The 24,029-nt window shown below is 41.2% G+C and overlaps 2 protein-coding genes across 8 annotated transcripts in view; one reads left to right on the top strand and one right to left on the bottom strand.

Annotated features, from left to right (window-relative positions):
- The window catches only part of SEC24D (SEC24 homolog D, COPII coat complex component), a 145,339-nt gene that overhangs the window by 4,347 nt on the left and 116,963 nt on the right, over positions 1 to 24,029 (top strand). For 2 of the 7 annotated variants that reach the window (XM_054203705.1, XM_054203704.1), the window contains exons 1-5: positions 6,892 to 7,195; positions 7,419 to 7,506; positions 9,079 to 9,159; positions 15,432 to 15,805; positions 17,735 to 17,787. The gene's annotated coding sequence lies outside the window, so the exon portion shown is untranslated. Of the gene's footprint in view, positions 1 to 6,292; positions 6,347 to 6,891; positions 7,196 to 7,266; positions 7,285 to 7,418; positions 7,507 to 9,078; positions 9,160 to 15,431; positions 15,815 to 17,486; positions 17,505 to 17,734; positions 17,788 to 24,029 lie in introns of those variants that run through there. The other 5 variants (XM_054203708.1, XM_054203706.1, XM_054203709.1 and 2 more) reach the window with 5 other exon arrangements.
- Positions 1 to 24,029, bottom strand: part of SYNPO2 (synaptopodin 2) — a 91,915-nt gene that overhangs the window by 18,457 nt on the left and 49,429 nt on the right. The window contains exons 2-4 of the mRNA XM_054203718.1: positions 11,794 to 11,945; positions 6,657 to 7,450; positions 1,113 to 3,292 (exon numbers count right to left, since the gene is read on the bottom strand). Coding sequence (XP_054059693.1) covers positions 1,113 to 3,292; positions 6,657 to 7,450; positions 11,794 to 11,945 — 3,126 coding nt within the window. The remainder of the gene's footprint in view (positions 1 to 1,112; positions 3,293 to 6,656; positions 7,451 to 11,793; positions 11,946 to 24,029) is intronic.

The following is a 24,029-nucleotide window of genomic DNA, read 5'->3' as shown; positions in this document are numbered from 1 at the left end:
AAGTGAAAATAATAAAATGGGTACAGAGACCAATAGGAAGACATGGTCATATTTATGTTTTACTGTTAGGCGCTAATTTCTGTGGCATATACTCCTCTGGTTGCAAGATCAGTACTCTTGAATACACGTATCCCTTCAGTTCTCAGTCACTGTGCTTTCACAAGAAACTATTGCATTACCTTGCAGCTGCAAAACCCAGCCCACCTTTCTGACTGTTGAACAATTTTGATTTACTGGCTTCTATCTTACTTGCTGGATTCAAAGCAAACCTTGGCTAAAAATATGTCTGCACTTGGGATGTCAAATTTCCCCAAAATGGGAAATCTCTTAACAATTTTTCCGTCTGTCTTAGCATCTCTTTTAGTCTTCAGAACACTCCATCATCTCTTATAGGACATTCTCTGTGAAATCACAGAGGCAATTCATGATTTTGGATCACAGCTGATCCACATAGCTTACAAACTAAGCCCCTGGCCGATCAACCAGATTTCTGTGGAAGGACCTCTGAGCCAGGACAGATTCTGACTGAACTCAGTGGGGCTCTGTGCAGGCCGAAGGTCTATCCGGTTGTATTCTGCTAGTGATCAGTCAGAGCCTAATACTGTATCTATTTTATGCTATGTTAGTAATACATATTACTAGTAATATAATTTAATAAGGCACTTCTTTAAAAAGAAAAAAAAAGTCCTCAAATCCCTAGGTCATTAGAACAAAGTTGGGGAGGGGAGCAGAAAGAAAGGTCTTCTCTATTCATTTGACATACCAGGAATATTGCTTACTGTTGTTTCTGTTGTGGTAGTCCTAAAGCAAAAACCTAGTGTCCTGCTTACGTAATACAATGGTATCTATTCATTTCAGGATGTTACGTGTATAAATCATCTGATAATATGCATAAATGTGCTAAAATTTGTATCTATTTTGATTCCTTAAAAAAGTTAAAATATTTTGGACCCAGATTTGAGGTGATACATCTGACGTTGTTAAGTAAGCTAAGGAATACTATTGGCACTGTTTCCATGCCAGGTTACCACTGCAAACAATTGGTTGCAAGCAAAATGGACACTAAGTTTTGGCTATAAGGTTTACTCTTCAATAATTGATGGCTTCCACACCTGTGCAGTGACGCCAGCTTTCTTTGCTGAAAATTTTGGCCTCGGAGCAGTAAACAAAGAAGATGTGGTGGTTTCTGGCTTAGAAAATGCAGAGTAGCTTGTAGGTGAATATGATTCATTTACTGGGAGAGAGGCATTTGACTGGAACGAAGGTTGCGAACTGTAGGCTGGCACGGAGTACACTGAAGATGCCCGGGCATTAGTAGGAGAGCCAGCACTAGGTGGTCTGAAAGGTAGAGCTTGCTTTGAAGGGGACAACTTCGACGTCTGCTTAATAGCAAGGCTTTCCTTATTACTAGGAGGTTGAAAAGTAAATAAAGATGCATCGAGCTGATAAGGTTGGTGTTTCATAATATCCAAAGCATTGAGACCTTTCTTAGGTTTTCTTTTTGTATTTTTGGTAGCAGCGGTGGACTTAGAGGAAGGCTTGGTAGCAGCAGGAGGATAAGATGGGCAGTGGATGGGATTATAAGCAACAGGTGGAGGTGCTCGGACATTAGATGAGTATTTCCAAGAGGCTGGTAAAGATGGAGTTGGGGATGAGGCTCGTGCCATGTTTGCCTGCACAGTCTCTGAATCTACCACGTACTTCTCCATTCGAGAGTGCCTTCTGGCAAATAACTGTGCTCCTTTTCCACTCATAGCTGGTGGCATCTCAAAGGGTGGCTTTGTTTCTCCAGCACTTGGTGTGACTGGTGTCTTGGGTGTGTGGTTTGGACTCGCTAGGGTTGCCTGAGGCCCTTTGAAAGGACCGGCTAGGTCGAGAGTACTTGGGGGGTGGACAGGAGAATGAGGATACTGTGGAGATTTGAGTGGTGCAGGATATGCTGCCTGAGGTGAGGCTGGTGCTGGGAAAGAAGGAGCCTTGTTAGAAGACACAGCTGGAGGTGACCAGACTGGTGACACTGGAGTACCAGCAGTAGGAGAGACCTTGAGTGAAGGCTTTGGAGCAACAGGGGGAGGGGCCTTTTGCTTAGACGCTTGAGTCTGCATGAAATTGCAAGCTTCTGCTCCCAAACTGAGGTAGTCTTCTTCAGGTCCGGACTCAAAACCAGCTCCAGTACCTTTTTTGCCCTCTGCATTGTGTACAAGGGACAACAGGGCAGGATTAGGACTTACTTTGGGTGCTTCCTTGAAAGTGAACATAGGTTTTGAAGTGCTTCTTCTCTTTGCCTCTTGCAGTATCCCAGTTCTTTTGGCTGGCACCGCAATCCTTTCATCTCTGGATGCTATGTGTTCTGCTGGCTCGGTGGGTGACCACACAGTTGGGGCAGCTCTGTTTGCCACAGGAGCTGAAACAGGTCTGTATAAAGCCTCAAGTGGTGGGCTAATAGAGCAGTAAGGAGGTGGTGCTGGTATATCTGAAAGAGGACTAGTGACATTTCTTACGGGTGAAAATGGTGCAGCTGCCCGGTTTTGAACTCCAGACGGGAAGGGTTTAGCTGTTTTATTCAAAGACGCTGCTTTTTGTCCTGCAGAGGACTGAAAAGAGAGGTTTGTGTCTGGTGCTAAGCCAAAGCCATTTTGTTGTACCATTTTGCTATGATTTTGGCTCACGTCTGTGTAGCTTTTGCTCACACAGGTCTGCTGTCTCGACATTTCTTCCTCTTTTGTTTGATAGACTGAAGAGCTTACTTTCTGGAAGTTCTCTGACATGGTGGCTTCCCTTTGTTCCTCTGTGTGCACCGTGCGTGCCTTCATCTCCTCTTGCTCAGCTGTAATCTGATCCATCCTCTGTCGCCTCTTGGCAAACATGAGTGCCCCTTTACCTGTGCTCTCTGGAAGCGTCTGCATCTCGTCTCCACTTTTTGTCTTCTTTTCAACCTCAAGTAAACCACTGTCCCAGTCAAATGTCACAATCTTACCGTCGTTGTCAATGTCAGAGAAGAAATCTTCATCTATTTCTGACTCACTTGTTGCAAGCAAACTCACTTCAAAAGTGTTTTCTTTGTCCCCCTCTTCACCTTCACCTTCTTCCCCCTCGTCTTCGTCACGTTCTAACTCCCCAGTACCGTAGCTAACTAAAGTATATTTCCTCGCCCTTTGACGACGCTTCTTGAACATCAACACCCCCTTGGAATTGGGATTGGGAGCTGCTGTCAGCAGCAATGCAATACTTTTACATTTAGATTTGGCTTCTTTGACCTGCTTCTCCGACAGACTCTCACTTCGCCGGAGCCCTGTGGAAAGAATTGAAGTGCACACTTAATTGCATGCAGCCCAGAAAAATACAAGGAAACTAATAACAAATAGTTCTGCATTTATCTCTACTGAAATTTACCCACTGTCCCCTTACCCCCTATTAAAACATCTATTTTCTTTTGCACAGAGAGGTCATCATAATTAAACTTTTCCCACAATATCAACCTTGTTGTAAATTCCATACCCAGCATTCCTTAGAGTCACACCCGTGCAAGTTCAAAGGCTACATCACTTTCTTTAGGACTTTCTTAGTTCAACAGGAACATTGCATGTGTCTTTACGTCTAGCGCTCTTGATTTTTATTCCCCTAAGTAATCTCAGCAGCAACAGGCAGATGATATTTTCTCATTTATTGAGTTTCTATGGTCTGGTATTTACCAACTGTTTGCTCACAATTCCTAGGCTTACGGTAGGCATTCCCAGCCAGGCAGGTCCATGACTGCTTAACACCCGAGACCAAATGAAACTGAGTGTATTCTGTCTGACGGTGGCAGCAGCTCCTGCCATTTTTGCGTTTAGTTTGCTCATATGCATTACAAAATGTGTATAGTTGATAAAAGTCAGTACGTTTCTATGTATTAGCTATTTAAAAGCAAGTATACATCCAAAAAGCCTTACACAGATACCATTAACATTAACTTTCAGCCCCTTGGAAGACATGGGAGTTTGGCCAGGGTACACAATGAAAGCATGTTTCAGTCTTTTAACAAGCAGTACTTACCAGAAACATAATCCAAAATCGTATAGGATCTAACAGCTCCAGAATATTTATTTTTAAAATGTGGCAAGAATGAATACACATTTAAGAACTGAATGGAGGAGGCTCAACTAACTTCTCAAGAGTATTCACTAGCATATATCAATAATACATGTTTCTTAAAGCATAAATTACTGGTTTTCATCATGTCATGTGGAACAGGAATAGATGCAGCTGTAAAGCGGATAGATGCGCTGCACATCAGCATGACTGCTTCCTTGTTATGTGACATGGAGCATGTGCCTCATGGGACAACACTAGTCAGGTGGTGTTCCCGTTTCTTTCCCTTCCTTATATTCTACCACCGCATCTCATGAATGACAGCCTCAATAGCTTCTCCCTTTAAAAAAGCTAGAATTTAAAGCTGTTCCTGCCTAAATCAATGGTCCCCTTCCACTTAATTTCAAAAGGAAAAAGTGTGCCTCTCAGATATGAAAATAGAACAGTAAATTATTTAGTATATTTTTCTAGTGTAAGTAAAGCAAACTCATTAAAGAAAGCAATGTGATGTATTTTCTATTAGTGATCCTTTTAGCCATGTCAGTAGGTGGAGTCGGATACTTCTCCTATTAAAGACAATTGGAGTTTTGCCATTATGGCAGATGACAGCATGACTGGACCAATGGTTCTCACAAGAACCCATAAAAGAGAAAAGAGCATAGTAACTGAACCAGCAATTTGTAATATTTTATGTTGAGAGGGCCAAATCACAAAATCCTTGGCTCAGTCCTTTGACAATCCAAATGCTCACAATAGTCATTTTCCAAAAGAACGGACTTTAGTGTTAGAGTGTCTCTGCAAACGGAAATGTTCTTTGCTTTCGAATAAGCTACTTGCATCAGCAGTGAGGGTTTTTCTAGGAAAGGGGTTCAGCAGGTACCTATACAGTTCTGTGAAAAGAAAAAATTGAAACTTTCCATTTTGTTAGCGTATTTTTTCTTAATTCATCTGAATAGTAACTTAATCGATAGTTTCAGAAGATGGCTGAAGTAACGTTACCTGCTCGGGTAAATATAATCTGATTACTATTTACAGAGAAAATTTCTGCTAAAGAGATCAAACACCTAGAATCAATGTTCTTCTCTAGTTTAGGCTTAAATGCTGCCTTATGAGTTCTTATTTTACAAAAAACATGCATAGTATTTCCTGCGCACAGATTATTGCCCTGTGCTTGGCAATTTGTTTGTTCTAATGTGTAGATTGTATTTTACAAATAATAATAATAATAATAATAATAGCAAACATTTTTCTAGATTAAATCGTTAGTTTCTAAGGATAATGATCTGCCAGTATATTAGAGGAAACTGAGATTGTCATAGTTGAGATGGGAAAAGGACAGAATCTACATCCTACTTGAAAGCAGAGTTTATCACGGAACACGTGGTTTGTTCTTTGTACTTTTGCCTTATGAGAGAGACACTGCAAGTAATTCCCTAAGAAAGACAGGCACAGTCCCACAGTTGGTTCTAAATTCGCAGCCAAAATGTAAAGCATGTGCACTTTTCTTTTATGCTTCATTTAATATGACAAAAATATGTGGATTGCATACAGACACTTAGGCATAAGTAACTGCTTAATCCACTTGCCAATAAGATACAAATGGTTATCATGCTAAAAATACGCTTACAGAGGAATTAGCAGTGGCTTAGCAGGCTAATTCCAACACTGCATATGAAATAGCTTGTTGCTACAGTATATCACTGCACACATTCAAGCACCTTTGACATACTGCTACTAAATCCCCAGACAGGATTCTTAACATTGTTGGGAAAGAGCAAGCAACCAATAGAAAGGTCCCCAATGAATAAAATAATAAATAAACAAACAAACAAACAAATAAATAGTACATATCTACACTCAATTAATATTGGATCCAGTTGCAAGTTTACTTTCATGTGAACTTCTTGGGCACGTTTTGAGGATGACCTCTGGGCATGGGAGTCAGAAGAAATAGCGTGTTCACTTTACAGTCTAGAGAAGAGTGACAAAACTGAAAGGATCATGTAACAGTTATACACATGCTAGTGTCTGTCAAAATCTCTTCTGCAGGCAACATCAAGCTTTTCTACTAGGCTTTTTTATTAACTTTTAAGAGCAGTGGCATGGCTTTGATTTTAGATGATTCAAATGGCAATGCAAAATTTTTCCTATAAAAGGAGAAATCCACAGGATTCACTTAGATGTGCGCAAGCAACTTGCTTTTTTGCTTAATATTCTACAGATTGCCTCTGAATATACATTCGAAGACCAGTGGAATTCAGCCCTTTTTGGAGATGTAAGTATTTTTAGTTGGACAAAGTCATGAGTTAATTTCAAAGTAGAAGTCTACTAAGCAAAGTTATTCAGCACAGTGAAGGCATGGGTATATTCTTGGCTCATTACCAGGAGCATTGTATTACCCTGAAAAAATACATAAAGCAAGAACAGAAACATTGTTTAAAATAAAAAGACGGAGGGAAAGTTAGAAAATTGCAGAAAAAACCTCTAAATATTTTTTTTCTAATGCAGTCTAAATTCTGAAATTATGGTTAAAGTTACAAAAGATACCCTCAGGCAGTGCAAATGAGTAGATGGGAGATACTTACTTGCGTGCCTCGCCCTGTGCTTGAGAGGTCTGTGATCCCTTTCAGAGTGCTGGTCGTCTTCTCCCTGCTCTGTGCCTTCTGATGAGATTGCAAAGGAGAGGAGGGAAGGAGGTGCTTCTGACTGCCCTCCTTCCACTTGAGAATCAACACACCCCCTTTCAGCTAGAGACCTGGGTGCTTCCTTCTCCCTGTCCGAACAGTCTAGGATCACTTCCACCCTGGGGAGCGATGGAGCCGCACCTTGGATCCTCTTGACCTCTTTGCCACTAGAAAACTGGACTACTTTGCTTGACCACTGGATGTTGCCCTCTTTCACACCCAGGGGAATTGCGATTACAGGGCTAGTCCCGTCTTGTTGTACACTGGGTCCTCTTCCTGAAGAGGTGCATTTTTCTGCCCCTGAGAGAGTCACAGCAGGAGCATTGATGCCCTTGTGCACTTCATTTGAGAGGGATAACTGCAGCTCGACCATAGTACCTGGCCTTCTTTCTTCTGTCTTCCCTCTGAAGGCTGCCTCATCTGTCACGAGCACTTTGGAGGTGCCTATCACTTTAGGAGTAATTCTGTGGCTTTGTGTGGTCTCTTGTTTCGTTTCAGAAAAGTGTGTGTTGCTTTCTTCTGCTCCGTGGTGAGTCTCACTGTATATCTCTGTGATGCATAAATCTCCATGGGGAATCTCTTTCGCTGTATTAATTTGCAGTGTAGTACTCTCCCTGTAGTCCTCATTTTTTATGTTATCGTGCTTTCCATTTTCTCTTTCAGCGCTCAAGGTTTCATTTATTCCATTGGAGGATCTGCACATACATAAACAAGTAATTCAAGAAATTAAGCTGCTGTAAGCACAGCAATTGTAAGTACAGTTACAAAAGCAATTTCTGGATAGTATTTTTTCCCCTATATTAATTGTGGTACCTGCTAGCAGGTCCATTTAAGTGGAAGAATTTTCACAGAATGTAGAGGTCTTTAATTGAAGCATCTTTGTGTCTTTCAAAATTCTGCAACTTAACAGTTCATTAAGAGGGAAATGACACTACTGTGGTAGAACTATGATCTTACTACCATCCTTCTGCAATGTTGAATTATCTCATTCCTAGCATCAGTATGCGTTCACAGGCACATTTCTGCTGTAGTGTTTCCAGACAAATGCTGCTGAGACTTCCAGGACAATACTTCTTCATATTTCACATGTGCATGGGAAAATTAACTTTGCATGACACCAGAAGAGTGGTTAATTTTTGCCTCTGTGGCCACTACTGCAACTGTTTTAGGCACCATCCTCATATATAGTTCCTGTCCCAGATAATCTACTCTCTAAGGAATAGATAGTACTGGATGAGGATCAGAGGTGGGGGAATAAATACTTAAAATACACATTTAAAGAATTCCTGGGAGGATCACCATCCTTATATATCATGGAATAATTAAAACATTCTGGGCCTATTCCAGTGATCCAGTGAAAAAGGGTAGCAAACCCGTACATTATTTCCTAGTTATTCAAAAATACATATTTCTAACTGGCAAATGTTACTTTGACTTCCTGAAGCCTTCTGTATACCTCAGTGTAGCTCCCTTTTTTAAACTATTTGTTCCCCTGGTCCAGTTAGGCTGTTTTATTGATGTTAGGACTCCTAGTGTACCCTCTACCTTCTTCTTTCAGTACTCTGGGCCATACTAAGTACTATTAATTCAAGAAGAAACCTTTTCTGTACAGCAGGACTGCAGCATGTTATTTAGGCTTTCTGTTGACTAGAAGGTAGCAAAGCACTTTTTCAAATGAGGGAAGCGGTAGGTACCCTCAATAAAGTATTAATATCAAGTATTGTGGAGATTTCTGAAATCAAAAGTGGGTCCCAGGTATTCTGAAACTTTGGAACCCCCTACAAAGAAAGGCTGGAGGAAGCAACAGAAGAAATAAATCTGTCAGTGCACTGAAGAAACTTCGATATCACTTGCTTTTCTAGCCATGCAGCATACTATTTGTAGCAGTCTGGGTCTCTCTCAAATAGCGCAAATCGTGTAACAGCCATTAAACCACATATGGAGCTACATAAAGGTCAGACAGATTTTAATTTAGGGAGCTCCTTGTGAGTGCTGCCGGATTCCATCGTATTATGCTCTTTGGATGATCAATCGTACTGCTCTTAAGTAGAGATAAATTACAGAAATCTGTAAACATTTCCTTCTAAGATATGAGACTAGGGGCTGGGACAGCTAAATGTTAGCCTTTATTGGTAGCTGAGTGATTGTGTGTATGTCTGAGAGAGAAGGATTTCCACCTTAAAAGGCCCTTGCTACTTATGGATATACTTCTACTCTATATAGACATAAATGCGTATCTGGGTGTCAAGAGGCAGAGTACTGGGTCTGATCTCTTCTTTGTCATTTAAGATTCTGTTTTGTCAAATTATTATTTTTGTTTCAGGTCTTTCCAGCTCACCACAGGAACAACACCCCTGGTGTAATTCCAGGAAGGAAGCAGAACTCATGGAGTCAGCACGGCAGGGTTTGTCTCAGAGTCATGTTTTACTCCCTACATGGTGCATTTCATTTTGGTATGGGCTGAGCACACTCCCAACTCCCCCCTAGAAATTTTCTTTCTAGACTCAGCAGTAGCCCAAGAGTTGCTAACGCTGACGTGAAAAGGGCAGGCTGGCGTTTCTGTTTCTGTCCCCACTCTCGATGTTTCCTGGATACATCTGTTCAGCATTTGGCGGGAAGGTCAGTAAGATGCTCCCCCACATGGCATCTGGAGGGTGCCTGCCCTGCAGGGTGTCTCTTTCCTCTGATCTTGTAAACCAAAGATTTTGCTGGTAGTGCTGTTCAGTAACTGACTGTGGTTTACAGGGGATTGGGAAAACTTTTTGTAGACATCAAAGGCCAAGTGGCATTTTAAAAACTAATTTAAAAGCCTGTTTTTTCTCCCAGTAAGCTTAGTAAGAGCAAAATTAGGCCAACAATGAACATCGATGAAAACCTCATCATTGATGCAAGTACTTCAGGAACAGTCAGAAGCTTCGCAAGGAGAAATATTCTTCCCTGCCAGCTTGGATGTAAAGATCACCATTGGAACACCACTTTAATTAGACATTATTCTTTCCTCATAATTTCCACTGCTAACAAGTGGCTACTCAGGAAAAGAAGGATTTGCTTCTCATTGTTCTTGGAGAATGATAAGGCACTTCCTGAAAAGTCCTTCTGGTGATAGTGCTGAGAGGGCTACTACCCACAGAGGAGGAGGTGGCAGGGAAAGAGAAGTGTTTCGGTTAATTCCCCCATACCCTGGAAAATACTGGCAGCAGGGGCTGGGAGTTGGGGAAGATGAGCTGATGAGAAGAAATTCAAAGATTCTGACGGCGAATTCCTTTAGAACATTTTAGTCATTTTCACTGTTGAGCAACTGCAATTTTCTTAAAATTTCTAACAGACACAGTTTCATTCCATGAAACGCTGAATTACGTGGTCTAAGCACTGTTTAGTTCTGATTTTTGGGGCATGTCTTGCTGTTCACCATACATTCAGGCAGGGGCAATGGAGTGAATGAAAGATGTGCTGTCACCTTCAGCTAGAGCGTACTGTGGCCTTCAGACCAACTGAAACATCAGTTATAGAGCAGCAACAGGTAGGAGTCAAAGCATAGGGAGCTATTTCTTTGGCTGCAAAGAAGACAGCTGGTCAGCCACAAATATAGTTTTCACAAGTTCCAGTAATTTCAATTCATGTTATGAATTGAAAACATAAGAACGCAGATGTCACATGAGGAGCATTCACGTGGTACGCTGCTGAACCAGAAACAAGAGCTATGCACTATGGAGAAGGTAAGCTGTAATCCTCAGCTATTGCTCTTCCCCCGATCTCATCACATTGATCCATTACTCACCCCAAGACAACAAGCACAGCCAGGCCATGCAAAATGTCTGTTATAAATGAAATTAATACTCCTTGAGAGCATCTTGCTTTGAAGGCAGATTGTAACTTTGAACTACTAGACGCTTGAGGAACAGTTCCTTCGCGCAGGTTGCAGAAACCACAGAGGAATTTCACATGCTGTTTAGACATCCCCGTAACCAGAGACAAGTGACTTTTTTGCACCAGAATCCTTTCAGAGTGACAAAGCCTTTCAGAGCCTGTCCAGTGACACTGCTCTGTTAGCTGTTCTGATGAATCCTGGCCCCTTCTGTCCTCCTGCTCCTGCCTGTGGGAGAGCAGACACAGGGAACTGCAGTAGCTCAGGGGGGAGCCATCATTCCTTACAAGGAGAGTGCTCAGGCCTTTTCTTCCTCGGCTTACCCACACTGAAGGCAATTCAGAGTTCATCTTGTCTGAATTCACAAAGTCTGGGGAGAATGTGCTTACTGTAGGTCGTTTTGAACCCAAGATTGTATACGTTACACTGATGACAACTGCAGAACAGTCATTAGAATAGACCGATGTGCAGTGAGCAGTAATACTGGCTTGCTTGCAAATTTACATGAAGATTGTCTGCTCTAAGAAGCTCAAAGTATCTTCAAAGAAAACTGAAATTCACTATCGCTGTTTTATAAATGGAGAAGCTGAGACCCAGAGAGCTGTGACTTGCCCCACCTCATCTAGTGAAGTGTTAACAGATACAGAAATAGAATTCATGTTTTCCAGACCCTCTCCCCCTCCTGACTACTAACACATTTTACCACCCAAGAAGACCGTTTGCCATGTCATCGTCAAGGCGTATCTGTGTAACACGCTATCTCCATCTATACAGCCTTTGCTTTTTGTACACCTCACTTCCCTATCTGTGGGGAATAACGGCACTTCACTACTTCAAAGGGGTGGAAAGAATAACTTAAGACTCTGCAGTATGCAGATATGGACACCTTGTAAGTATTAAGAATACTTAATGAGAAATAAAGTCCTTGCATTTGGAGACTGTACTCTTAATTCTGTGCCTGAACTCCACTGTTTGAATAATATACATTAATTCCTTCAGATCAATACTCTGTCTTCCCTCCCTTTTCCATAGACAAGCAGAGTTACAGACATAAGTAAGAGGACTATCAGAAGCTCACAGTGTACGTCTGCAAAATGAGTGCATACAAAACCAGCATTTTCCACGTGGTTCACTGAACAGAATTGCGCCAAAGCATTCTGAGCATTCCTGTACCTCTTGACGAGCATCTGCAGGACGTCAGTCAGGCTTTCCATCAGAACGATAACTTCAGCATAGGTTAAGTCTCCACAAGGCTTGCCATTGATAGACACCACCTCATCTCCCTCACACAGTCCAGCCTTAGCTGCTTTGCTCTTGCTGCGAACCTACAAGGAGCCAAAAACAAATTCCAAATTGCACAATTAGCGTTCATTTGAGAACAGCAGCAGCCATGTCTTCAACTTACTTTTGTCTGTGCAAAAGAAAAAGGATCAGTATTACTAATCGTAAATCTCTAGTAACACAAAGTAATAACTTGTCCCAGTTGAGGTTAATGCTGTTCTGGCCAGTATTAACAAATACAAAAACTTCTGCTTCACCGAGCTTGTGAGCTAGATGTCAAACAGGCTGGAATTTGGTTTTAAAAACGAGGGAGACGTAGAAGTTTGGGACAACAATCAACTGATCAGAGTTTAGTAGAAATGCAAAAAATCTTATTAGTTTCTCCCAAAATGAAAGACTATTAGAGCTGAAATCTATGCCAAGATTTTAAACGAAGAGTGTATATAACTTCAGGTTCCTCTCGGCAGAAGGTTGATACCTACATGCTGTTAGAGCTGTAGGTCTACAGACTGCAGGTATATTGGACACTTTTCCTTTCAGGCCAAGCTGTTGGTTTAGTTGCCAGACTATAAACATCTGAATCACTGGAGATCCTAGATCCATGTGTAGCATCTAAGTGCCCTGATTTATTAAATTTAAGACACGCCTGGTACAGTTTAACCTTCCCCGTTAAGTACTCATTCAAGAATCTTCTGCAGCTTGGTTTTTGGTGTTTCAGTTCTTTTTCCACTGGCAGCATGTTATAACTTATCATAGTCTTTGTATAACAAAACCTAGACAGCTTTAACACCACTCAAGGTATGCCATACAGTGGACTGCTATTTTTAAAGTACATATTTGGCAAACAGTGTGTTATATTAACCAGGATGCTTGCAGGAGTCTATTTTAGAATGACACATACTCATAAAAGGGCTGTCCTTGGGTTCTTTGCTCTCAGTCTTCTACCTGTTGCTGTGGGTGCTTTGGCCTTATAAGATATGCAGTTGGTGGTTGCTATGTTATCCTTATTAGTTCTCGTAGCATTTCCTTGAAAATTTTTAAAGAAGTAGTATAGTTCTACCACACTCTCAGCAGCAGAGTCAGTCCCCACTGACTCTCGGAAAGTTACTCCTGATGTACACCAGATTTGAGGGTGCAGCTGTCCCACAGAGCCACGGAATCATCCCCGATATGCTATCAGGCCACTGGTTTGGTACCTAAGCCACATTTCTGGAGGCAATCTTGAAATGTTTCTTGGAGTCAGGATGATTCACGGAGTAAAGAGTGAGACTGCACGTTTTTCTGTGGCAGGGCCATATATCTTTGTTGTTTCAATGTATACATACCCCTATGTCATATTATGGCTTTTAGGGCAGTGAAGAAACAGAAGCCTGGTGCATACAGAAGCCAGTTTCTACCTTGCAGAGTTAACATTTACAAATATGGAGTGGTATGCTGCTCTGTTTATCTCGCCTTAGGCAAGAGCATAAACATCCTTGTACTTTGGGAAGAAATGACAGTTTAAACAGTGTTAAAGAATGTTTCGCTTCATATATGCGCTAGGATTTGGGTTGAGGTTTTGTTATTGTATTTTTAAATAGGAGGGTATGCTATTAAAATTTTACAAGACATCTTAGGCCTGAATGTAAATATTTAATGTGGATGCTAGGAAGAGATCAGAGTGACTCTTTTTTCAAAAAAAAACAAAAACAGCAATTATAGCAACGTGTGAACTCGGAAATAGCATAACGTGATACCTTGATTGTGAGACGAAAACTTGTTTTTCTTTCTTTATTAAGTGAGAATTTTGAGTCAGTTCTGTCATAGATTACCATTACAGCTGTCTCAGGAGAGCAACTGTTACCCATTCCATAATTTCAGTGATTTCTGTCAAAAAGCAAAAGTCCATTTTGCTGCCTTGTGAACTGTCGAAAGATCACAACTGTGAGATATTTGGACCTTCGTACAAAAACTCAGCCCCAGAAATTACTGTAAGTCGCTATAGCTCACCCTCCGGTAGAATTTCAGTTCATACAGCACATCAGAGCAAATTTCCTCTCAGTATTATATATCCAGGTTTATCCACATGAATCAAACCTTTAGCATGATTTTGCTATTGCAGGATCACACTGCACATGCTGTACGTATTAATGGTTCTCCTGACTGTATGCGGGCCTTTTTCCCAGCCTCCCCCAGAGGAACCTGTGCCTCCCAAATTTGAACAATGTCTATATAAAATCACCTCAGTATTATCCTTCTTTTTGTGTGTCTTTCTGTTGGGGGAATAAAAGGAAGGAGAGAGCACGGACCAAAAATGAGCAAGGGCAGGTTGTCGAGTAAATTATAGCAGGTTGCTGCTAGGGTAGAAGTAGACCGTCATAATTTGTGTTATTTTAGCCGCAGGATATCACCGGGTCACTCAGCAGTATGTAGACTGCCTTGCCAGGCAAGCTGTAATTGTTTCTGGGTTTGTTTATTTGTCCTCACTGGAAACACAGAAAAATGAACAAATCCTTTACTCATGTAAACCAAAACTTTTCAGATTTCTGGGAAAAAAAATCAAGAAGATTTGTGGAAAGCAGGATTTTCCTCGTAAAATATGTGTTTAGTGGACAGTTTTCTCTCAAAGGAAGTTCTGGCTGAAAGCCTTTGACAAGCCCACTGGGAAACAAAAGCTGCCTTTGTTAGCAGAAATACAACTTGGTCACACAAGGGACAGTAAGAAACCTTTATCCAGTTCTTGGGAACTTACGGGCAAGGCATATTTGGTTGTAAAGCAGAAGAGATTCTTCAGAAACTAGTGATTGCTCTTGCCGTATAGCGCAGCCCAGGCCTCCTTGGTGACTCGTTTCTCCTATCTGCTTTGGCCTGGAGTGTTCTTTAGAAAGAAAAAAGTGTTTTTTCCCGTAAAATTTGTGAATGGGATCTCATCACTAGAAAAACATGTTTGTAAAGATTTCCTTAGTTTTTCAATGCTTGCAATACCTGTGTAACGCCGCGAAGCTGCGACTGTACTGTTCGTGCTGAACCTGTCAAGACATCTGTTTAAGACACCCTCTGCTCCTGGGGCATATTGAAGTGTTTTAGCCCATTTTGCCCTGGTGCTGCCTGTATCGCTGCCTGTTTTCTGATCCCCCTCAGTCAGGACTCTTCCTTTTTATTCTCCAAGTTGTATATCATGCACTCAATTAGAATGCTTCAGTTTTCTTTCAGCCACAAAATTTCCAATGAAATGGCAACGGAAATATTTACTCTGAATTCCAAAAGTTTTAAGGAAATCATTGTACAAGGTGTACTGGCATTGCAGCAGTACTGACTAGTCAATGCAGTGCATGCTCTGCCCATAAGGAGTTTTAGATTTCTCAGTTCTTAACAGTATTAAAGTGTTGTATATAAATAGTTTTACATAAAGACTTCAGGTTATTCTGAGCCATTTGTTATAATAGTCTCTAATTTCAGTTGTTTAGATCGCTGTTGCTAGAGGGTGTGAAGAACAGTGCTGCATTACTTGGACAATTTACCTGAAGTATGTAATTTCTTTTTGTTCCCAGATTGCTCCTGTGTGCAGAATTTCCCACTGTCAGGAGTGCCCCTTGCTGCTTAAAATGTCAAGTGCTGAGCAATTCCTCGTCTCTACGGAGATGTTAATCTTAGGGGAAACTTCCTTGGTGAAGAACTTAGCCTGGATGCTGGCTGTTATCTGAGCACCACGGAGAAGTCGGGAGCCCTGTAAGCAGTGGAGCATGAGCCCGCACAAGCAGCAGCAGCAGCGCTGCTCCCTGGGACAGAAGGCTAGAGGGGCTGGTGAAGGGCTCCTCACCCCCTTACCTGGCACCTACTCACAAGCAGCTGCTGCAACCAGGGGCTGGGGGCCGTCCCGAGGCTCTCCAGGAGGGTCTGCAAAGACTTGGGCTGGAAACTGCGAGTGAGTAAGGTCTGGGTTCTGTGATGCACAAGTTGCGAGATCACATCCCAAAGGCACAGGCATGTGGGGGGAAAAGCGTGGGATAGTAACTCACTGTGGGTTGGTGGTAGCTGTGGGATGCTGCTGGGGCTGGGGTAGTCATGGGTGCCTGCAGCACATGGCAATTTCAGTAGCTTCTTAACCATTGGAAGATGGAATAAATTGAGGGATACACAGTGGCTGTGCTCGTACCCGTGTGGGGCAAAGGAGGGGTTTTGTAGAGAAAGCTAATGCTGGGTGCCCAGCCTTCGTGCTGTGTATGCTGTAGTGGTTTTACTTTAGACTTGCTCTGGTCTCGTTCTGTCAGCTGTGGACTCCTTGCCAGGTAGCAAGTATTAGATCTGCTTCCTGGATTTAATCTGAAAGCAGTTTAGTTTGTACAACATATGGTAAATCAGGATAATAGGGAAACTTGCTTCAAAAATGTAATCCCGATGAAGCTAAAAAGCTGAAGTAGATGCACCTGTTACTTGTTGTGGCTGCAAGTGGATGCACAGACAGCAACTGGGGCTCAGCTTACCACCTCATGATCTTGGTTGTGTGTCTGAGCCCTATAATAAGCAGATCAGAGAGTTGAGGTATGTTGAACCTGATAACAAGGTCAATGAGTTGGAATTTAAAGCCAGGCAAATGGACTTGAGGACGCTCTGCAGTCCTGGTCCTCCAATTGTGCAACTAAGAAATTGTTAGGATGTTTCATAGTCTTGCTTTACCAGGGACTTTTTGGAAGGATGATGTATATCTTATTCTGGTGTGCTGCCAGGAGTACACGCCTGTATCTGGGACATGCGTCTCAGTGAAGTACTTCAGATGTAGCCTGGCTGAGCAACCAGTCTGAGAAAATGAGAACCTGAGCATAAGCACAATCCATTTAGCCTAAACCTCTATGTATTAAACTAAGACTTCTGATGCTTTAAAATATACATATATTTGCACAGCAATATTCTCAATTCAAAGCAAGCTTTCCAAACCATGAGGTATTCTCCGAACTATTTACTGATCCTTTTTCAGTTTGCCAGCAGCTTTTAGGCAACAAAACAGAAAATATTGCCACTGGATGTAGTGGAAATGCACTTTCCTGCTATTTAAGGTCCCTTGCTTATACAGAGAGAGTTGTTTCTTTCATTGAGGGGCCACCTCTGGAAGAGGCTACTGAGTTGAGTTGAATATCCTACTTGATTCCTGACTCCTCCTCTGAAGTGTTGTATGGCCCTCAAGGCCTGAAGCTGGTCTCAGTGAACCTTGTTTACACAAGTAAGCCCTCAGTGTTAGTCTTGAGTCTTTGATGGCTGGCCTTGTGTTTTGTTATGATGAAACATGTTGCCCAAAATAACACGGCTTACCAGGCAAACGGGACTTCTGCAGACCGGTTGTCTGCCTTCGTTATTGTTTACTACTTTAGTTATGTCAGCTGCAAACTTTACCAGCAGTGACTTTGTGTTTTCATTCAGACCGATGATTAAACATCAATAACAAAGGGTGAAGGGTGCTTAGCAAGGATATGTCCTTTGACTACTGTTATGTCCCTGTAGAATAATGATTTACAGTTTAAGGTTACTTTCTCAGACCCGACAACCAGCCAGCTTTTAAAGCAGTATTTTTTACTGCAATAGCAAACTGTGCCCTTAGATAATCTTGCGGTGACCTGTTTTCTCTTTAGGTAAAAATAATAAGTCTAGGCCTTCCAATTATACAGAAATTGTGTAATAAATTTTTATTCTAGAAGCAGCGTCTATTTACCTGCCACATTACATGACTCTTCTGCATGTAACATTAAGATTTTAGTATCTCTCTTCAGCGATTGTCTACCAGGTAACTGAGTAACCATTAGCGGTTTTTCAGTATCAGGAGGTTTCTAAAGGCTTTTTTTTTTTTTTTTCCTCTCCCCAGGTTATAGCATGTGGTCCTTACACCAGCTTGAGGCGTGAATATGCAACTAGATGGTAAGCACCGTTAAAACCTCTCACTTGGTGTCAGTACACTGCTTCACGCTTGTGAGCCCAAGTATCAGCTTTGTCTACTTGTGTTGAGAACTGCTTCTGGATACAGAAGTATCTTGTGAATGGAGTGAGTGTTTTAAGGGGGTTTTAGTCTTTCAGAAATAGTGATTCTTTTATTGTTATTACCTATAATTATTACCTATAATAGGTAACAGTATGTGAGAAAGGGGGAGTGGGGCTAGGAGTGTGGAGACACTGCCTCTTCTTTCTTGTTTCATAATAGCATTAAAGCAACGAGTGTTTGATGTACTCTTTTCATAAGTAATATTTTCCCTAAAAGAAACAACTTACAATTCTAATATTTGACACCCTGAATACAGATCTGATGTTTCTGAATCTAAAACGTTTGGGATGCAGTCAGACATTTTCACTTTAACAGAAGGTAAAATTAAAGTTAAAAATCAAAGTTAAATGGATTATATACCAGAAATAACAAGGAAGTCAACTGATGAATATGACTTAGTCTTGGCTGTAAAAGAGGTGGTGATTCAAAGTGATTCAAAACACAGTGGCAGTGATGAAATGATCCAAAATCTAAGCAATTAAACAAAGTTGTGTTCTGCTTGCTGACAAAGTGGCAAATAGTACTACATGTGGAAGTACACAAAGTGTATGTGGAACTCAGCTTTGTCACTTTGCTAAGTACAACATAGTGTTGCCACAATTAAAGGCCTGCCTTTGTTGCTGCACTAAATTTAGATAGCTAATACATTTCTTTTAAATATGTTTAAGGCCAGTATAAGTAAGCTAACGTGATCAATAGTTAGTTTAATTATGTCAGCCATTAGCTCATACTTTTCCAGAAGTTACTTTTCTCATTAATTGATTAGCTAGGTGTTAGTCATAAAGTTCGGGATCAGGCATCAGTGTTTCCTGTAGGCGGCATTAAAAGAAAACCAAACAAAAAAAGGCACTTCATCTTTTCTATTATAAACCCTACAGCAAAGGCAGTGGCCAGTAAATGTATTTAAATATATTTAAAAGTTACCTGTCACTCTAGTAAAATTAACAATGTGCAGTGCTTTATTATAGGCAGGAAGCAGAAGCATTGAGTGGCACAATTGTATAATACAAGAGTATTAGTGGTTTTAGTTGTATGAAATTAGGGAATTCAAAATTAAGTTACAAATGAACTGAATTCAGGCACAGATTGTAAACTGGGGCTCTAGGGCTTTTTTTACAATGTTTATGCACGCAGGAGTCCTTCAGACAAAAAAAGCAACCTTCAGTTAGGAAGCTTTTTGGGTTTTAGATATAAACGTCTGTACAGTAAGTTAAATCTACCTCATAATGTGTTTGGGTTTTTTAGGGATGTCTGTAGATACTTTAAGTAACTCAGAGACTTCAGGCTGATAAACGCTGGTATTGCTAAGTCAGAATCCCGGGTCTCAGCTCACAATTTAGTGCAAACCAGCATTTGCCAGTGCTTCTCAGTCCAGAGCACCAGCCCTTCCACCAAAGATGTTCTGAATCTTCCCAGGCAGGTGGTGGGACATGTGTGAGGTAATGGTAATCCATGGTCACGTAATCAAGAGAGGTGACACAGCGACAATCTCACATGCCTTCTTTTTGGTTGTGTTTTTTTTAAACTCGGGTTTACAATATTCTCATTGTTTACAAGGGTTAGGGTGCACAATAAGAACACCCAAATGTATTTCCATCTTAACGCTTTCTTCCGCATCCCCAGGCTTTGCCATCACAAGTTATAGTATGGGCTGTATAAACACAAGTCTTAAGAAAAAAGTGACCTGTTTCTTCTTTGCATATAGATATTAATACCCATCCAAAAATTCAGATATGAATTCTCTGTTCTCTGACTATGTAGCCATCTATTAAAAAATATAATCAGTGACACAAGCCTTTTTTGACCTTTCCAATCCATAAGGATCTAGTCTTTGCCTTCCATCTCTAAATCTGACGCTATTTAAAATTATACTTGTAGTTTTAAATGTCTGTGTTTTGTCAGCTGTGTCTGTAAAGAAACTGTCAGTTTCCAGCTTTAAATCAACACCTCTGGAAACAAAGATACGGCCTGTCAATCAGCCTGTAGATCCTGTTTCGTACAAGGAATCAAGGCCTTTGCTGGAATAACTCTATTTAAGATGCTTTGACCTGCATCATGGTTTGGAAGCTAAGTCATGACTGCAACTTGTAGGCTGTATGCTTAAAATAGTAGGGGAATCCGAAGAAAAAAGGCAAAAAAACCTAAACTCCAAACCTACTAAACCCATAATAAAGTTAGACCACTTATTTTACTGGTTGATAAATCTAGGCTTGAAGTTAGCATATTCTTGTGGATTATTTATGTCTATATACACATGCCGTTCAGGTCTTGAGCTCACTCTGGGTTTTCAAGCGCATGGAATTAGTAGCCATACAACAGTTTATCATGCCTGGAATCTGTCTGTACAAGAGAGAGCTTTCTGTTACATGCAGCTCCTATGCTAACTCCAGAATTGGTGGCTTCAGCAAGAAAGCAAAAGTCTTCACAGCTATTACCTTGCCAGCTCTTCCACATACTTTGAGAAAAGTTTCCAACACTTCAGCTAAATTTGTCTAAAATTCATCTCTTTAATACTGTGTTTGTGAGGGTCATTGGTGACACACAGATATTGGAGATCATGACATACTTCAGACAAACAGCTGGGAAGAACCTAAGGTCAGAAAGTGTTTCATTTCCCTGGTCCACATATCAGGGTAACAAAACGGGACAAGCTGCAGCTGGTTGTCAGACCTGAGGAAAACTAAATGACCTTTGCATTCTCAGTTTCCTCTTTGAATATGTATATAAAGAGTAAGTAGTTGCCAGTAGATAGAAAGGTAGAGATGTGCAGACAGGAAAGAGCGATCAGATCTTCAGAAAAGGAATTTGAGCCATTCACAGATTTAACTGAGTAATGGTAGCATAATGTAGGAGTTCCTTGAACCATATAATTAGGAAATGTTCCTGCCTAGAACTCCAGTCTGGGCTTCGTGTCCACATAAATTCATTGGAAATACCAGGTTCAGGACTAACCTGAAGACCCAGCATTTTTGGCAGGCCAGAGCTCAAGCTTAGGCATTAAATTTTAAGGAAGCTCAAAATCCATGACAGCTGTATATATTTTACTCTTATAAATTCTAGTCGGTTTTCATTAGCCATGCCTAAATTTGAGTATGAATCTGCTTCATGATGTGGTTCAAGCTATTTGCATCTGTGCTGCCTGGAGATGAGTTAGCATCAAGCTGACACAAGTTCCCATCCTCTCGATACTGAATGTCTCCACCAGAAAAGCTAGTTTCCTTCAGACTCAGTCACATTAAAAGCCACAATATAAAACCTTCAGACAGGGCAGGTTCATCAGAGCATGAGATCCAGCCCCTCTGTAGCTCCTCTGAATGCATAGGCATTCAGTAAGGAGCCTTGCCCCTAAAGCCTGTTAGATGCTAAAGCTGGAGTGCTGTGACTTTCGCTGGTATAAATATAGATAATTAAAGTATAGTTTTCTGTGTTTTACCCTTAAAGTCTTTATGTCCCATTCTTTGGGGAGTGTGTGTCAAATTTGCTCAGTAGGATTAGTGAGACCATCCGAATGACTGTTAATTAGGTGGGTTAAACAAATATGCTTCTAAGCTATCTCCTGAATGCTTTTCATGAGAGGAAGCTTTGAATAATGAAGTATCTTTGGCTTGCAAAGTAAGAACAGAAATATTTCCTGTCGCCTCTTTGAGGTGACTTCTTCCCAGTAGCAGGATAATGGTATTGGGAATTTGGCAGTTCAGCGCACACTTTTCTGCTTCTGGTCTTCAGGGAAGGCTCCTAGACACATCCACTGTTGTAGAGATGGCTTTCATGTCTGCCTGTAAAGCTAATTATATTTCCAAATGGGTTGCACTCTACATGTGAAATCACACTTCTTGAGCGCACTGGTTCAGTTTGGTAACTCTTGTCTCCTCCTTCCCATAATGTTCTTTTCATAGTATATTCAACAAATGCAGTTTGGTACCACTTCTTGTACATACAGTTGTGGGAGGGTTAAAGAACATGTTTGACCATTTATATATTGACGGAGCTCTTGTGCCATTTGGAACCGGAGAGCAGACTGAGCTCAGTGAAAAGAAAAGCCTGCTCAAATTCCCAAAAGCTTTGCCTAATGGACTGGTGTATCATCTTGCTCGTGGTTGCCTTTCTCTGGCAGAAATCCAAAGTTAGCAGCTGAAGAAGGGATGAGATAATGACCTCTGAAATATTGATCTGGTATGCTGCAACGCAGCAGATTTCCCAATAGCAAGCTTGGGTACAGCACTTAAAGTTTGTTATTCATTTTGCCCAACACATCTAGCATATAGCCTGGCTACGGATTATTCTTTTTGGGGTGTACTACTGCACACTTGTAGTTGATGTGCCGAAACTAAAACGTTGTGCTGATTTTCTTTTTCACTAGTGCTGCTGGTGAATCGGTGAACATGTGACAAGGAGAGGAATGATGCCGTTGCCTCCCAATAGTGTGGCTGTGCATTGACAGCTCTATTTCCATTCCCCTTTTCTCCTTGTCCTGCTTGAATAGTGACCGGCTATGTGCTTCCTGGCTTATTTTTAAATCCTAAGCAACTCTGATCTCTCTGTGAACCTTGTAGCTGCGTTTTCATTTCTTCTTTCCCACCACCCCCTGTGGTAATTACCTGAGGTAATTGAATTGCCAATGCTTCTTTGGGATCGAGAAAACAATTCATCTTTACTGAGTGCTTTAGTATATAGATAGCATCACAAGTCTTTTAGCTACAGTATAGCTTATAGCCTGAAGAAAAGAATTTCCGTGATGATAAGCTTAAGGGAGAATAATATAGCCTAATACAGAGAAGAAATACAAATGTCTAGAGTAGCTGCTACCGAACAGTTCAAGGCAACGTTGGAAGTACTACAGTAGACAGTCCTTGTGGTAATCACATCCACTGCCTAATCTTGGGCTGAACTCTTGTCACTGATACAGCAGTGGAACTGCTGTATGCTTGCACAGCGTCTTCCCAGGAGAAAAACTGGCACATTTCTTACACCAAAACTGCAGTCAAAGGACAGGTAAATGAAAGGTGAAAAGCAAAAACTGCCATCTGAAAGTACTTATGTTCTGATGGTGCTAAGATAATAATAGGGTATGTGTACTCCGTTACAAAGAGAACAGCATTTTTAGCCTAGACTTGCGGCTGATGGTAGAAAGCAGCAAAGGTATGTGAGAAGTAACTAAAAATTTAAGCACTTTCAGACTTGCAATTCAATTTCTTGGGAAAAAAAAACCCAACAAAACAAAACAAACCCCTGGATTCTTTCTCTCCCCATAAATGAGAAGGAAGGGGGAAAAAGTGGCCATATGCTTCCTCTTTGTTTAACTGTGAGATACATGAGCCATGGTATATTTTAGTCCGTTCTGTTGAGTTTGTATCACATCATGCAGCGCTGTAAAGCAAAGATGTATGGGCTAGGTGCAGAACTAGAAAGTGGGATAACTGTATGAGGAAGATACTGAGCAGATATGCCTGAACCATGCCAGGAACTGCCATCCTCTAGGAAGAGAAGTTGCAGGTCTTTGGAGGCAAATGGAGGCAAAAAGAGAAGAGGCACACAAACAGAGGGGGGGTGCTGGAGTCAGGAGACTGTCTTTAGCTCTAAAATACATTCATATGGCTTTAACTGTAAACAAGAACAAACTGAGTACGTACTGTTAAGTGGTTTAGGAATGAGCTGTTTTCAATTTCTCAGGCAAAATCTGTGTTGCTGTAGCAAGTCCTTGGAAAAAGCATGTTACATCAACATGATTACAGGTTTCCCTGACAGAGTTGGGAGAGAACTCGAATACACAATCTTCCATAATCATTAATTGCATATTCCTGATTCTCTGAGTCACCATACTGACTCTTCCATTAATAGAGTCAGAGCTGATATCAGAACATATAATTCGTTGTGTTTATCCTTTTAAAATATTGATACAACACTTGATTTTTCTAGGCCTCTGACACAGAGCGCCATGTTCTGGCCTAAATAAAATCAACATTAGCTATCCAGAGGCCTGTTGAGACTTCTTTCCAAACTTCCAGATGTAACTTAAAGAGCAAAATCTCTTACTGCTTTTGCGGCATGCTGATGTGTGAAATGTGCTGATGTGGACGCAGTTACAGGTGACAGTGTGGAACTGAGGTTCCAGACTCAGACC

The sequence above is a fragment of the Rissa tridactyla genome, chromosome 5 (genome assembly GCF_028500815.1).
Source record: "Rissa tridactyla isolate bRisTri1 chromosome 5, bRisTri1.patW.cur.20221130, whole genome shotgun sequence".
Classification (NCBI taxonomy): domain Eukaryota; kingdom Metazoa; phylum Chordata; class Aves; order Charadriiformes; family Laridae; genus Rissa; species Rissa tridactyla.
Note: the sequence above shows the minus strand (reverse complement) of the source record. Positions and strands in the feature narration are given on the sequence as shown.